Here is a 14,451-nt window from a genome sequence, read left to right on the forward strand (position 1 = left end):
GTAAACGCCTTTTTTTGTAACTTTTAGTTGAGCTGCTAACTCAGAAATTCCATTAACTACAGAAACATTCCGGAACTGCGCCGATATTGCGATCGTATCCAATACGGGTGGCGGTGTACCGCCAATCTTCGTGAATAACAAATCTCCTTATCTACTTTACTATAGAGATTATCGTGCGCCGGAGGATAATAACGTATTCCCGCTTATTGTACGGTAAGTAGGGGTGAGGTTTTGTGGATGGAGAGAGTTGTTATGGATCTACATAAAACTTAACAAATTGAATTGCTATAATTGATTTCGCGCTAAACTGATTATATTTATATGCTTCGCTTTTTTAGCAACACTTCAAGGCATTAAACTGAGAGCAGTAGGATAAGATGCTTCTTGAGTTTTTGATTGCTTTTTGCTGCTAATTTTTTGTTTTTCTAATTTTCTTTTTTTTTTTGCTTATTATAATTTTTTATTTGTACATACTGTAGTCTCCGGTTAAGTATCTAACTTTCCGTCTTAAGTACCACTTTGAAAATTCTAGTGCCTTCTAATGCTATGGCAAAATATTAAATCGATTACTTTATGAGAAAACATGTATGTATGAAAGTAGATATTAACTTTTCTTCTTTTCGCATTCGGTGAATATAAATTGGAATAAATTCCTTCATGTAACATAAAATCATAAAATTTTTCTCGATAATACTTAACCGGAGTTTACTGTATACGTAGAAAAAAACGCGTAGCTGCTATACTGTAGTTAATTTGGTTTTGGTATACATATATCAAATTTACAGTTAGAACTATCACAAAATTTATTTCAACACAACTTAACTTAATATGTATTATTATCTTATACATAATACACTCACTGTTACAAATATAAGTATGCACAAAAATTTATATGGCGAAGTTGTTTTATTTTTTTTTTGTTATAGATAATAATGCTTTGGTGTTGGCAGCATTAAAATTTTGTAAGAATTTTATCATCGCCAGCGAGTTACAAATGTTCTAGAGTTCGGATTTGTATGTTAAAAAAAGCCATCATAATATAGTGCTTATCATAACTTTACGACACCCAAATGTTGCACAAAGATTGAAACTGGGATTTATGTGGTTTTTATTAAAGAATATTCTATATTTTTATAAAAAAAAATATAACTAAAATTAAAAAATTTTAAGACAACTAGTCAAATCTTGTCAATATGCGAGTGTCGTAAAGTTATGAGAAGCACTATATTATGATGGCATAACTATAAGGAAACTGCTTGAATTGGTATACACTTTGCTTATATTTAATTATGATTATTATTTATCGTGAAGATCTGAGCTCTAGTTGTTTGATAAAATAGACCCTTTTAAATTTTAAATCTATAACAAAGGCATTGTGAGCTCCCTAATTGAGTTTTTAGTTGTATACTCACTCAATTTTTGCTTCCACTCAGGTAATATTGCTCATTCTATGTATGTATGTACTTAAGACCTAGAGAATGGATTAAAAGGATAGGGAAAGACAGGCGAGGTGGGAATTCAATACTCTTCTGCAGACTTACCTACTAGACTCGTTTAGTAGTAGTTTGTCGAGAAAAAGGAGTGTAGCCCATCCATCCTCAAGACATCCGACTCAAAATTGTGCCATCTTAGTCTTGCGAAGTCTCATCTTCCAAACAAGTTGTGCACAGGGAGGCCTCGATAATGGCTATGGTGAACATGTCTTCCTATAGTTTGTATGCCGATATCAGTTCTATCAGGGCTCGTAGTTCACTCCTCCTCTCTCTGAGATGTAATCCCACCCATCCCAGTTGCTGGCGTTTTCAGGAGAAACTTAGCAGTTTTACAGGTGTCAGTGTTGCACCAACAGTTCTCATGAGCCTTAGGCTTGGACCTAGATTTTTTGCATCCCTTTGATGGCTCCTACCACTCACGGCCAAGATGTTATTAGCCTCTCATATGAAAGCTGAAAGTTTCTTGGTAGACGAATTTGTAACCATAACCATAAGAACTGAAATATTGCTATCACATAATGTGCGCCGACGTCTTCAAAGCAAGCAGGCTCTGTCGAAAGACCAATCTGGTGCATGTGAGAGCGCAGGTGATTATGGCCCGCTAGATAGCCAATTAGCAACTTGATATTGGCTTTTGCTCAAGAAATTTATATATTTCTTAGCAAAAGGACAACCAAACATTCTGGCTTGTTTAAGGCCCTCTACCTCACCCATTACTTACTGTGTTCTGAGTTTACCCACGTTTCAATTATGAGCCTCGAAGAGGACCGACTAAGTCCACAAATCAGCAATTTCCTCGAAGCTGCTGCTGGAGGGGAGGGGAGTCCAACTTAGGAGTGACTCTACGGCCGCAGTTGAACAAGTTCTCATTGCTCCTGTCACCGACAGTAGAGCCCTGCTTTGGAGTTTGTTCAGATGTTAAACGGAAGTTTTTACAGCGTTTTTGGCCACCAGAATATGGAGGCAACTCATTTCATTTTGCAACCGACTTCAGCCTCTTCCTGGACTGTGAATTTTTGAGTAGGAGCGAGCGGTTTCCAAGGCCTTAAGTGTAGCCGCCTTTCTCCAATTATTCTGAATAAAAAGCCGTTGTTATTGTACCTAAAACAGAAAAATATCTGAAATAACCTTCCTTATGCCATGCAGCACCAGTTCCATTTTTAGTTGTGGAACCTTCGTAATAGAAAGTTTTTACAGAGCTCCCCAAAACAGTGTCTTGATCTCTTCTTTATTCTATTGTAGGAAAGCTTACGACGTACTTGGTCATTAGATCCAAAAGAATGCTTTCGACACATTGTTTCTATTGACTTCTCATGCCGCAAACGTAATAAATAAAAAATAAGAAAACACTGTAGCCAGGAAAAAAAAGAAAAAAATCTAATATACCACAAACTTGCACTTTATTATTCTAAACTTTAATGGGCTACATGGTTTTAATATTTTTTATTTATTACGCTTATTTTTTACAATAAAAGTATCGGAACATTCTTCTTATAGCGTTTTCTTTTCTACAAAAAAAAAATGCCTTTTCATTGCCCGCTTCTTTGTATTTGTGAGCTGAGGGTAATTTCAGTTGTCGTTCTTTTTACCTTTATTATCAAAATTCAATAATTTTTTTTTTATTAAATGCCACTAAATTTACGAAAGGGATAGAAAATATTTTAAAACCAAAAGGCTAACTTCAAGCTAAACGCACAACACTGTACATAGTCCTTATCCATCAATGATGAAAAATTATTCGCGCCTTTTTGATTAAACGTTTCTTGTGTTAAATTTTTAAAACTTTTTGATTTTATATCCAGAGCTACTTTTCTCACAGTGCTGCTAACCGCCTGAAGGTATGCAATGAAAGAGTTACATTGCAGCGCCATCTTCAAGCTGAATGAGCACAAATAACATGGTTTGTCAACTTGCGACATGCGCTCAATTTACTAAAATAAAGTAGGTGTCGCCGTCACCGACAAGAGGAAAAATAACTAAAAATTTTAAAAAATACCGGGAAAATTTTGCTAGTAGTTTTAAAAAATTACTAACAAATGTTCTTCCGGCATTACCAAATTGTCGTTATTAGTTAATGACAATTAAAAGTATGAAATATGCACTCGGAAGTATGGCACAATCGAAGCTTGTTTGCAAGCGCTGAAAGGGGATACCACACAGCAGTGTGTGAGTGATTCAAGGTATTATAGCTCATAGTAAATTATCCAAATGATGAAGTTTCACAAAACTTATTAGAGTACACAATACATACTTTGCAAACAAAAACTCGTGAAATACAGTATAAAAGAATAAGTTCTTAAGGAAGATTATTATATATTTTCGTCATTAATGGGCTGAGTTGGTCAATTTTTAAAAAAGCAACAATCTGTTCAAGATAACATAGGAAATACTTTTAGGACTGTCCTACAAATTTCAACAATATGTGGGAGCTAGTTAATTAATAAAATATCTAAGAAATAAACAAAATGTCAATCAGGTCCGGGCTTTTTGCATTGATAAATAACGGCGATATGTGTTTGTGAGCAAACTTGAAAATATTAGAGAAACTTCGAGGCGCGCCTCAAACGGACCTCAGACTGGCAGGAAGACCGGTGACCGATCCTAGCAAATGTCTGGAATGTTAAGAGACGGTAGAATTAGTTTCACGAAGTAAAAAAGCCTTTCGGCCATTCCTATCATTAACTTAACATAAGATCCGTTTATAAATATTAGAAACAGCACACCTTTTATAAACACTCGTATATTTTACTTCGCTAATTTCGAGAATTTTACCTATTATTAATACATACATATGCATGTACATATATAGTAAGTAGTATTATACATCACAAAATCGATGTAAAAGAAGTTACAGAAATCAAATTTCTTCTTGGAAAGAGCAGACAAATTTTCACTTCTGTAATTTCTTGATCCGTCAAGAATTTTGAATTATTAGTTAAACCAAATTAATTGGAAAAGTTAAGAATTTCTTATAAGTTAAGAGTGCAGGAAAAAAGCAAACCGTCGAACAATGACCATGCAATACAAGTAACAAATCTCTAGGACTGAGACAAATATTCATAGCAATAAATTCGCCATCGAAAACTGGCATCCACTTCAACACCTTACGTCAGGATATGTGACAGCCATAATAAGTAGCAAGAACACTGATATTTGAACGCTGCCCACCAGTATAGTCTTGAACAAATTATTCTTCGGATCAGTGTCATTGTACGGCGACAACGGTGTTGTACGCTTTCGTATACGACGCCGCTTTCGCCCACGCACTGGCGCCTCACACACTCGAGGTACGTGTAGTTCTTCATTTTCTGGTTCCGTTGGCAAGCTTTGTGCTTGCTGTTGCGGCGCTATCGGAGGCTGTTCATTAAAGAAGGCATCGGTTAGAGTGTTTTGAATCTCTTCGATCTTCAGTGGCTCTTTCACATACTTGTAAGGGACACAAACACTACGCGCACTATCACCAGCCTCTGTCGTCGACAACTTCGCGGCTGGCGTTGCCGCAACCAAATCCTTTGACAGCGACACAACACTTTCCATGCCCCCTATTACACAAGGACTATAGAGAAAGCTGTTAAAGAAACAAGGATCTTGCTCCAACACATTAAAAGGTACGAGTGTATTCTTGGGCTTCAGGTAACGCATCAACAAGTCGGGGTTCTCTTTTAGTCGCTTGAACGTAGTGCGCTTGAGCTCGCTGTTATCTTTGTGGGAGGGTAGATAAAAGTGATGATTGGCTTGTTCCTTCAGTTCGACAATGGTCTTGAGCTCCATGCGGAATTCCTGTAGAATACCCACGCATCTGCGTATACCCTTGGGCATAAGCGCAATGCTTGCATATTCCATATTGTCTGGGTAGGAACAGTGCCACTTGTTGGCTATGGGTGTGGCCAACTTGTTGAGCTCGAGTAATTTTAGTTCATTTTGAGAGACCGTGCGCTTTAGCGTCGCCTCCAGTTTTTCACCCAAAGCTTTCAAGATGATTATCTCTTTTTCCAACGTTGGTACATTCTTGAAGATCACATCCACTTGTGGTTTCTTATGCGCCGAATTTGGTGTGCTTGGCTTATGTGTTGCTATAGTGGATGGGCAGTCGGTCTCTGGAAGTTCGTGTAAGTTTTTTAAAGCCGATTTGACAACCATTTCTTGACGTATTATCTCTTTCAACTGCGTTTTGAGTATGTCCTTGAACAATATAGAATCGTTTGGCTGGAGATGTCGATGACGCTCATCAGTCTTCACCACATTTTTGATCACCGATATCTCCTCGGGTGGCATATTCTTTTTCCTGTTGTCCAAAAGGCAGCAAAAGTTTGATGTTATGTAGGCGCTCATATTCAAGGACTCGGTGGTTGGCACAGGTATGAGTGGAGCAACCACAAAGTCCTCCAACGAATCTTGTGACTCAACTTGATTCACTATTTCGAAATCATCAGTATCATAATCTTTGATGCGCGGCACTGTTAGCATGGGACTCATATTCTCGGATCTGGGTGAAGTTTTTGCGGAATCCGATTCGTCCGAAGAAGTTTTGGAATCGCAAATACTGCGCGCTGTCATAATCTCCTTGACATATTTTATACGCTTGCAACTGAATGTGCTGTCATCAGCTTCCAGCTCAGGTGTGTACACCGCTTTGCCTTTAATTATACGGTAAGATTTCTTCTCCATAATCCGCTTGTTGAGATTTGTATTTGGTGTAAGCGGCTTTTTGTTAGTTCGTTGTCCCAGCGGGCGCGCCGGCTGCAATCGCATCGAACACTTACCTGGCATTAGGGTACGGCCCTTGCTGCCGGTCAACAAACTACCTTCATTACTGGCGCTCTTCTTTACTTTGCTCAAACGATCCCAAACGGTTTCCTTGTTGGTCTGTCCTGGTGATCGCTCTGAGAGCGAACGAAAGGTTACTGCAGTCATTTGAAATCAGTATGACGAAATTTGTTGAACTTATTGGTCAAATGTGTGAACTCACCTTTCTGCAAGTTTTTCAGCTTTCGACGCAAGTCCTGGTTCTCGTTTTCCTTCTCCATTTTCATCAATGGATTCGGCTTAAATCTGTTCACTAAATTCGGCATTGTCCATACGCAGTGCAGTGATCGTTTGCTGTTGGTTGTTTATAAAATTTAAAATGTTTTGTTTATGCCAATTATGCGCGTTTTAATTAGTAGGTAATTATTAAAATAATTTAATATTTTATTGGGTATTTATGTGGAAGGCGTTTAAAAAGGTCTAATTATTTTTTTTTTCAATTTTATCATTCAAAACTTGTATTTTAATGAGAACTTTGCAATTGTCTACTTTCCAAAATGAAATTATTTGAATATGAATTTTGGAACGCAGTTTGTTTTGGAGCATGCTGCTAATGAGGAAAGAAGTTTGGGTGTTGGAAAAGATTTATAAAATGACCAGTACTTTACCGGATTTAACAGGATTTCGGTCACGGTTGATTTGAACTCAGACCTTCACAGAGCGGTGGAATTGTGTTTACTTAGAAAATAAAATTCAAAGAAATGTTAAATATATTCGCTATTTTTTTCTCGAAGTCATTTTGAAATGAAGGAAATATCGATTTCTTTTTGAAATGTTTCATTACTAATATTCCGATTTTTGGGTTGCCAATTACTACGGATGTTATGAAGAGAAGCATTACCGCATTATCGGGCAACAACCTATTTCTATTTTTAACCGACTTCCAAAAAAGGAGGAGGTTATCAGTTCGTCGGAATATTTGTTTTTAATTTTTTTTTTGTTTTTATTTTTTATGTATGTTACCGCATAACTTTGGACCACGTCAACCGATTTCGATAATTCTTTTTGCATCGGAAAGGTATTGCCTCAGAGGTGGTCCCATACTAATCTGGTTAAGATCCGATCAGTGGATAATGAGATATATATATATATATAGATTTTTTTTTTATATGAGAGTTGAAGTCGTTTTTTTTTTTGCTAAAAATTACTTGTCAACATAAGCGCTACCCGATGCACTAAACGCTCTTCAGAAGTTCACTGAGGAAGGTGGTACGTAGAGACACTTCATTGCCCGTGTAGCAAATTTGAAATTCTTTGCGACTATGCTTACACCAAATTAAAGAATCTTCTTGTCTGGGTATAAGGGGGCGCCGTAAATATTTCTACATTTCTAAATCGCTGCCTTTTTTCCGCGTCCTACAAATTCGATGAAATTTCGTATATGCGGTATTCTTCACTTATGAATGAGAAATGTGGAAAGTGGTAAATACCGACGCGCTACCACGCCCACAGCTCTTGTGGGCGGAAATAGTAAATGTTACCCGATTTTGATGAAATTCATATTATACGCTGGGTATAAATATAAAAGCATAAATCTGAAGGAACGTCAAAATTGGCTTACATTATCGCCCACCAATTTTAGAAAAAGAGGCGAAAATTTAAAAAAAAATTTGGTGTACACTGCTCGTTTACGCCAATATTTTCCAATTTGGAAGATAATAAAGAGTATCTACTTTAAGTTCGTCCCGTGACTGCAAATATGCATTTTTATCAAAAAATCTTGTTGGTTTAGGTTATTTGGACATTTTGCCATGAATCTGCATAACTGCTTTTTTAAAACGTGGGTCACAAAATATTGCAACAATGAAGCATTACGGGACGATACGGGAAGCGGGGCGATATGTAAGCATGCATGATTCATAGTTAGATTTTCATCACATTTCAAAATAAAAATACATCAACCACGCGCTTTTGCTTAGTGGCATCCATTGTTGTTTATCTTTTTCCTTGGACGTTTCTCCTCTATTTACCAAATCCGATATCCGAATATCCGAATTCGGCTCTTATTTTTTATTATTTTTTTATTTTATTATCCGGCAAAATCTCTATCCGGCACATCATTACCAATTACAAAAATTAAAATTAATAAATGTAAGCGCATATTTAAAACTTACATAATTATTTGGTTTTTCACATGGTGAAATTATAAGAGCAAAAAAAAACGATTTATATAGATTTGACACTAACTTTATGGAAAATTTGCAATTAATTTCTTTTACCGACTTCATAAAAAGGAGGAAGGTTATCAATTCGTCGGAATATATTTTTTTTTTGTTTGTTACCGCAAAACTTTGGACTACGTTAACCTATTTGAATAATTCTTTTTTTACGGGAAAGGCGTTACCTAATTTGGTTTAAATCCGATCGTTGGATCATGAAGAATTTAAAGATAATCTTAAATTTTTATATGAGAATTGAAGTCGGGTTTTGCTTTTTGCTTAAAAGTTACTTGTTTTTTATAAGACAGGCGAATGACAAAAAAAAAACAGGAAAGATCTTTTATTACTTACTTATCCTGTTTATTGGGCCATGGGTTACTGATACCTTGCTGGTTCTATACTGACATCTGATTTTATTTAAATAAAAAAATATTTTTTCCAATATATCCTATATTAGAGTATGGTTTTGGTTTTGATTTGCCTTTAGTTTCTTCAAAATTGTTTCGTGGTTTTACGAAACTTTTTATATATATATTTTTTTGTGGGTTGAAGCAGAAAATATTGAATTAATAAGCACTCTTTCAGTATTTTAGTTTTAAAGTTTGAATTTTTAAAACTCAATGAGCAATAATAAAATCTTCTACTGGCTTTCTTCATAATTTTTGCTTTTTTTCAGCGATCAAAAATGTATTGCCGCTCCAGCATTCCGTACGATACCGGGCATGGATAACTGGTGTGAAACTAATTGCTTGCGTTATCCACCTAATTGTCCGGAAACTGCATGTTACTGTCCGTAAGTATCTACAGTTATTAATGTTTAGTTTTAGTTTTTATATTTTATTTCAATTTGTTAATTTAATTTTTATTAGTTTTGTTTAGCTCAGCTTAGTTAGGATTAGTTGAGTTTAGATTTGTTTATTCTATATTAATTTCAATTAGCTCAGATTAGTTGGGTTCGCTTTGAGGTGAGTTTTATTCAACTAAAAATTTAAGCTACATATGTATTAGATTAGTTTTTGTGGAAGACTTAGCCAATATAATTATGTCCCCTATGAGTAGCAGGAGGCGACCTATACTTCTAACCGAATTTATTCCACAGTGTCACTGCGGTGACTGTTAAACCAATTACTACCACTGATTAATCTGTAGAGGTCCGATATTTTCACCTCCATTATCTCCGTTCGATATTGATATGTCCAGGAACCTAACAGGAAGAGGTTTTGATGTGACTCAGTGAAGCCAGCGATGCACAACATTTTCCAACTATTTTCGACTTTACTACACTGGAACATAATGTTTTGAATTCGGCCTGGCTGTCAACGAATATAGTGGCTCCCCCTGACAACGGCTCACTCTACCGTATGAGGCTAGCCGCCTTTTCTATGTGGCAAAGATCTCCGCACGTCACACCGCTATTACTTACCTTCAAGAGCACTGCGTGCCCGTAATTGGTCTGCTTCCACAATTTTAATTCCTTGATTCCCATAGTCTAATACGAAGACCCCTGCTGGCGTGAAGCAACAAATGATGTACATCCCTTCCTGATATTAATACCTCATCCGCACACTCAGTGTAGTTAGTTTAGTTTATTTTGCTTTGCTTTAATATAATTTGTTAATAATTTAATTTTAATTTATTCTCAATTAATCTAAATTTAATCTGATTTGGCTTATTTATTAATTTTAACTTCCACTTAACAGTAAAGACTGCGTTGCCATTGGCGAACTGGAGGGACGTGAGGGTGCGGACACATATTGTATGGATGAATGTCTGAATTATAATTCAATATGTCCAGTGGATAGATGTCGTTGCTTCTAAATTGGGAAATCTATGGAACGCTGTCTGTAAAAGTGCCGCCAGCACTCACAGTTCAGATTTCATGGAACGGAGACTAATGTATAAGCCGTTATGCTTACGAGAGACGAATCAAAGCTGTGCTACGAATTCTGTGCCTTTTTTAATTTGCTTTTATAATTTTTGTACGATTTAATAAAAAAATATATACATACATACATATACTAAAAAGGTTATACATAATTTTTATTAATTCTACAAAAAATCGCATCCCCAAAGAGTTAAAATCAGAATTTCCATCGCTTTACATGACCAAAAATTAGAGCTCTTAGAAGGCTTAGTTTTCACTTCAATAAACAGAGTGACCCATTTGGTAAGCAGCTTACGAGGTACTAAATGTTTTCCTTCAGCTTTTAGTACAAAAATTGTCATCTTGACCAATGTCGTACTAAATGAAAAGCTCCGATTACGCCTTACATCAGAATTGGGAAAGACTCCTCCGATCCGTTTGGCACCAAAGGGGGTTTCATGTGATTTCTTTAATCTAATGTTGGAGAAATAAGAGCCGCAGAACTGAACTGCTCAGGAAGAATTTATTACAAGAGCGTGCAATTGCTGGCGTATGCCGCTGACATCGACAGACCGCGAAGTCCAAGCTGGATAAGGAAGCAAAGCGATTGTGTCTACGAGGACAAGACGAAGTTTATCCTGTCAAACAGCCAGCGCATTCGCGGCTCGGCACCCACGTCACTGTTAACAGTTATAATTTCAAGAAAGTAGAGAATTTCGTTTACTTGGGAACCAGCATTATCACCGATAAAAATTTCAGCATGGAAATTCAACGCAGAATCACTCTTGCCAACAAGTGCTACTTTCGACTGAGTAGGCAATTTAGGAGTAAAGTCCTCTCTCGACGTACGAAAACTATACTCTATAAGTCACTCATCATATCCGTGTGGGTAACATCCAATGAGGCGGCTCTTTTGATTATTTGGGAGAAAGACTTTGCGGAAGATTTACGGGCCTTTCGCATTGGCGACGGCGACTATCCAAGACGATGGAACGATGAGCTGAATGAGGTTTACAATTACATGGACATAGTGCAGCGAATTAAAATAAAGCGGTTCCGCTGGCTTAGCCATGTCGTTCTAATGGACACCGACGCTCCAGCTCTGAAAATATTCAAGAGGAAGAGGAAGGCCCCACAGCGGTGGAAAGACCAAGCGGAGAAGGACTTGGCCTCACTTGGCCTTTTCTAATTGGCGTCATTTGGTACAGAAGAGAAACTTTTTTTTCGCCGAACGTTGGGGTCGGCCGTCGTTATTTTGTTATATCGCCGTATTTTTCATTATATCTTCGGTATTTACAGTCGGACCGTAAAGTATGCTATATCGATGTTTTTGCCTCAAGGAGAAAATTTTCTATTTTCTATAATGAAGTATTTCTATTATTCCACTAGAGCTACATATTTAAAAGAGATCAATTTTTTATTGCCAAATGTTGGTGTTACCGAAAACTGTAAAAAGGTGACTTTTAGCTTCTGTAAAAAAAAAATTTAGAAATTGTGTTGCAAACTTGTGTTGCATACTTTAGACGCAGGAGCGTACGGCGAACGTTTTTTGTTTGTTTGTAAGGTCTAATGTACATACAAGTATAATAATAGGTAAAGTTTATTAATTTTGCTTTTAAATTTTTTTATTAACTGAAATTTTTAACTGTGCTATGGTACAATGGCAGTTTATTTGATTAAGTCTATTTGGAATGAACTATGGTGTGTCTATGTAAGCGCCTGCATAAGAAATAGCAGCAAATTCGAATATACTAACATTGTAACTTGGCACATAAAACAAGAGTTAGCAAATCTTCTAAATATATACATACGTATGTATCTATGTACATATGTATAAAAATGCCAAAATAATCATATAAAAATATTTTAACTTCACGCTGTTTTCACTTACTAAAGACTAATTGTAATATTTTGGCGTGTTGCCATGACTAAAAAAAATACAATCCTCATAGAATTTTACATTTTAATCCAAAAATAATGTACACCGCATCTTTTTTCCGCCTATTGAGACATACATACATACATACAGCGAAAGCTATTCTACTTCTCCGTTCCCATTTCGTGCGCCTCTACTGCTGCGGCAGTCTGATGTTCGAAAATACTGCGAATCTTCTCAAAACCTAACTCTGAAGACTCTTTCTGTGCCGCATGCACAATCGGCTTACCTATTTTCACATATTGCTGCACCTTGCGTCGCGTATCCATTTGATTGGTGCCCTCGTCAGTAGTTCGTGCTCCTGTGCAAATTGTCGTAGGATCCGGCAGTGGTTGCATCTCCAATGGAGCGAGCGACTCAACGCTCAGCAACAGCTCACCGAGCGATAGATCACTCTCCGAATCAGGTGGCGCAAGTTTGCCACAAAGTTGACTAATTGGCAGGTCAGTGTCATTGGAAATTCCGCGCAAAGTATACTCTTCCGAGTCTTCTTCTTGGGTATTTTCTATGGAAGGTTGCATATAACAACGACCAAGTGTGTCAAGGCGATGGCGTGCAATGAGTGCGAGCCTGCGCCAGTGTCGTCTCGCGCGAACATGTGGATCTTCTTCACTTTTGGCAGTGCCATCTGGCTGGTTGGCGATTGTTCGAGAACTGCTGCTTGTGCATATATCGGCGAAGCTTTTGCGATGCTGTGCAGAATCGGTAAACGACATAATCGGCAGCTCATTAGACTCAGCGGCACACGCGAATTGGCATTGGGAGTCTCGTTCCAGCATATGTGCAATTTGTGAGTTGGTTAACAAGCTAATTGATGCGGCATCAGTAGTCTTTTTGTGGCTTTCTTTCTTGACTTTCTTCGCTAGATTGCGATGGGAACACGAGTTGCCAAACGATAGCCGAGTTTTTAGTTTCTCTTTTAATGCATTGAGTCGTTTTTCCCCAGCGAGTACCTGCTTGCCAGCCGGCTTACGATGCGCTGTTGCAATCTTTTGTATATTCATGCGCGAACAATCATTGCCGTAACTGATGCGTTTATCTGAACGCGCTTTGCGCTCCAATTCGACGCGCGAAGGCATGCACTCGACAGCAGCACCCGACCCCATAGTATAAAGACGCGATGTACAACGATCAGCCAACGCATTCATTTTCGAATACTCCTTTCCCAGCGCCTTGGCCTTGAGCAGCGTCTCCATACGCATCTCCTCGTTTGTTTTCAAACGATCTGGGGCTACGCGTCGTTGTTTGCACTGCGATGATGACTCCTTGATTTCTTCGATCTCGCGAAATAGGCGCTTCAAGCGTATCTGACGCATCTTTATTTCGATTGTACGATCGTTGAACGCCTTAATACGTTCATATTCCTCCTTCAACCGCTGCAGCTGGCCATTCTTTTTGCTGGCACTAACCATGCGTCGAAAAAATGGTGTCGATTTGATTTCATAGGACATTTTGTACTACGACTAGCTGATCGCGCTCCGGCCTATTTCACCCTTCCCCGCTTTCTTTGAGCTGCATGCAAACGCATACAAAAACAATTCAAAACTTTTGGTAGTGATTTCTTACGCCTCTGTTTTTCGGATAACAGAATTAAGACTTGCGAAATTTTTTTACTTAAAACAATGAATTTAGTTGACACTCAGAAATTTTGGGCCGCTATGGCTAGTTTTGCGCTTTGTGAGAAAATTCTCGGGTTACGGGTAATTTTCAGACCAATCACTTTTTATTATGTTTTTCTGAATTTTAAATATCAAACTTATTTTCAAAATGATAAGAAAATCTATTAAAAATAAATTTATCGGCACATTATCAAAGAAGGAAACTTTGAACGTTTCGGGATAAAGTTGGAGAATAACAACAGGTATGGGCCCCAATGATCAACAGCGTAAAATTGCCAACATTAAAGGTTAATTTAGGGCTGGAACATCTGTATTAAGCCAAAATAAAATTAAAGTTTTTTTCACTTTTCACATACATAGATCTCGCTTAAAGATGAGCTACGTAATATTAGGTTAAAAAATTGTCTATGGAACCCAGTCCTAATGGTATAGCTTACATTTACGCTAAATTAAAAGTCAGAATCGCCACTCCGAGATACCGAACTATTTAGTTACCGAATTAAGATATATCTTTATCTACATTTCTGACATATGTATGTATGTAACTGCCTTTTTTATTATCTTTGCAAGATTT

General features: G+C 37.3%; 3 protein-coding genes across 13 annotated transcripts in view; 1 reads left to right on the forward strand and 2 right to left on the reverse strand.

Moving 5' to 3' along the window:
- LOC118733864 overlaps positions 1-10,489 on the forward strand; it is a 40,584-nt gene extending 30,095 nt beyond the window's left edge. For 8 of the 10 annotated variants that reach the window (XM_036463478.1, XM_036463482.1, XM_036463475.1 and 5 more), the window contains exons 6-8: positions 63-213; positions 9,135-9,251; positions 10,159-10,488. In XM_036463478.1, the coding sequence (XP_036319371.1) occupies positions 63-213; positions 9,135-9,251; positions 10,159-10,276 (386 nt within the window). In that variant the 3' untranslated portion in view covers positions 10,277-10,488. Of the gene's footprint in view, positions 1-62; positions 214-9,134; positions 9,252-10,158 lie in introns of all 10 variants that reach the window. The other 2 variants (XM_036463484.1, XM_036463483.1) reach the window with 1 other exon arrangement.
- On the reverse strand, positions 4,235-6,710 carry LOC118733863. Of its 2 annotated transcripts, none has more exons than XM_036463474.1 (2): positions 6,463-6,710; positions 4,235-6,376 (listed from the first exon to the last, which is right to left on the reverse strand). In XM_036463474.1, the coding sequence occupies exons 1-2, from the start codon at positions 6,563-6,565 to the stop codon at positions 4,590-4,592; spliced, it is 1,890 nt and encodes a 629-aa protein (XP_036319367.1). In that variant the 5' UTR covers positions 6,566-6,710; the 3' UTR covers positions 4,235-4,589. The 2 variants fall into 2 exon arrangements, with proteins under 2 accessions (XP_036319367.1, XP_036319366.1); XM_036463473.1 differs by having other exon boundaries at positions 4,235-6,397.
- Positions 10,490-11,668: 1,179 nt separating the features above from the next.
- Positions 11,669-14,393, reverse strand: LOC118733865. The gene has a single exon (XM_036463485.1). The coding sequence runs from the start codon at positions 13,707-13,709 to the stop codon at positions 12,363-12,365; it is 1,347 nt and encodes a 448-aa protein (XP_036319378.1). The 5' UTR covers positions 13,710-14,393; the 3' UTR covers positions 11,669-12,362.
- Between the last annotated feature and the right edge of the window lie 58 nt (positions 14,394-14,451).

This window comes from Rhagoletis pomonella, unplaced genomic scaffold, assembly GCF_013731165.1.
Source record: "Rhagoletis pomonella isolate Grant_MI unplaced genomic scaffold, Rhpom_1.0 Rhpom_scaffold_00002, whole genome shotgun sequence".
Classification (NCBI taxonomy): Eukaryota; Metazoa; Arthropoda; class Insecta; order Diptera; family Tephritidae; genus Rhagoletis; species Rhagoletis pomonella.

Excerpts from the sequence above, each read along its gene's own strand:
- LOC118733863 (XM_036463473.1), bottom strand. The coding sequence starts at position 6,565 with ATGCCGAATTTAGTGAACAGATTTAAGCCGAATCCATTGATGAAAATG. Across the intron at positions 6,398-6,462 it reads GCTGAAAAACTTGCAGAAAG|TAACCTTTCGTTCGCTCTCA; the intron begins GTGAGTTCACAC and ends AAATGACTGCAG.
- LOC118733865 (XM_036463485.1), bottom strand. The coding sequence starts at position 13,709 with ATGTCCTATGAAATCAAATCGACACCATTTTTTCGACGCATGGTTAGT.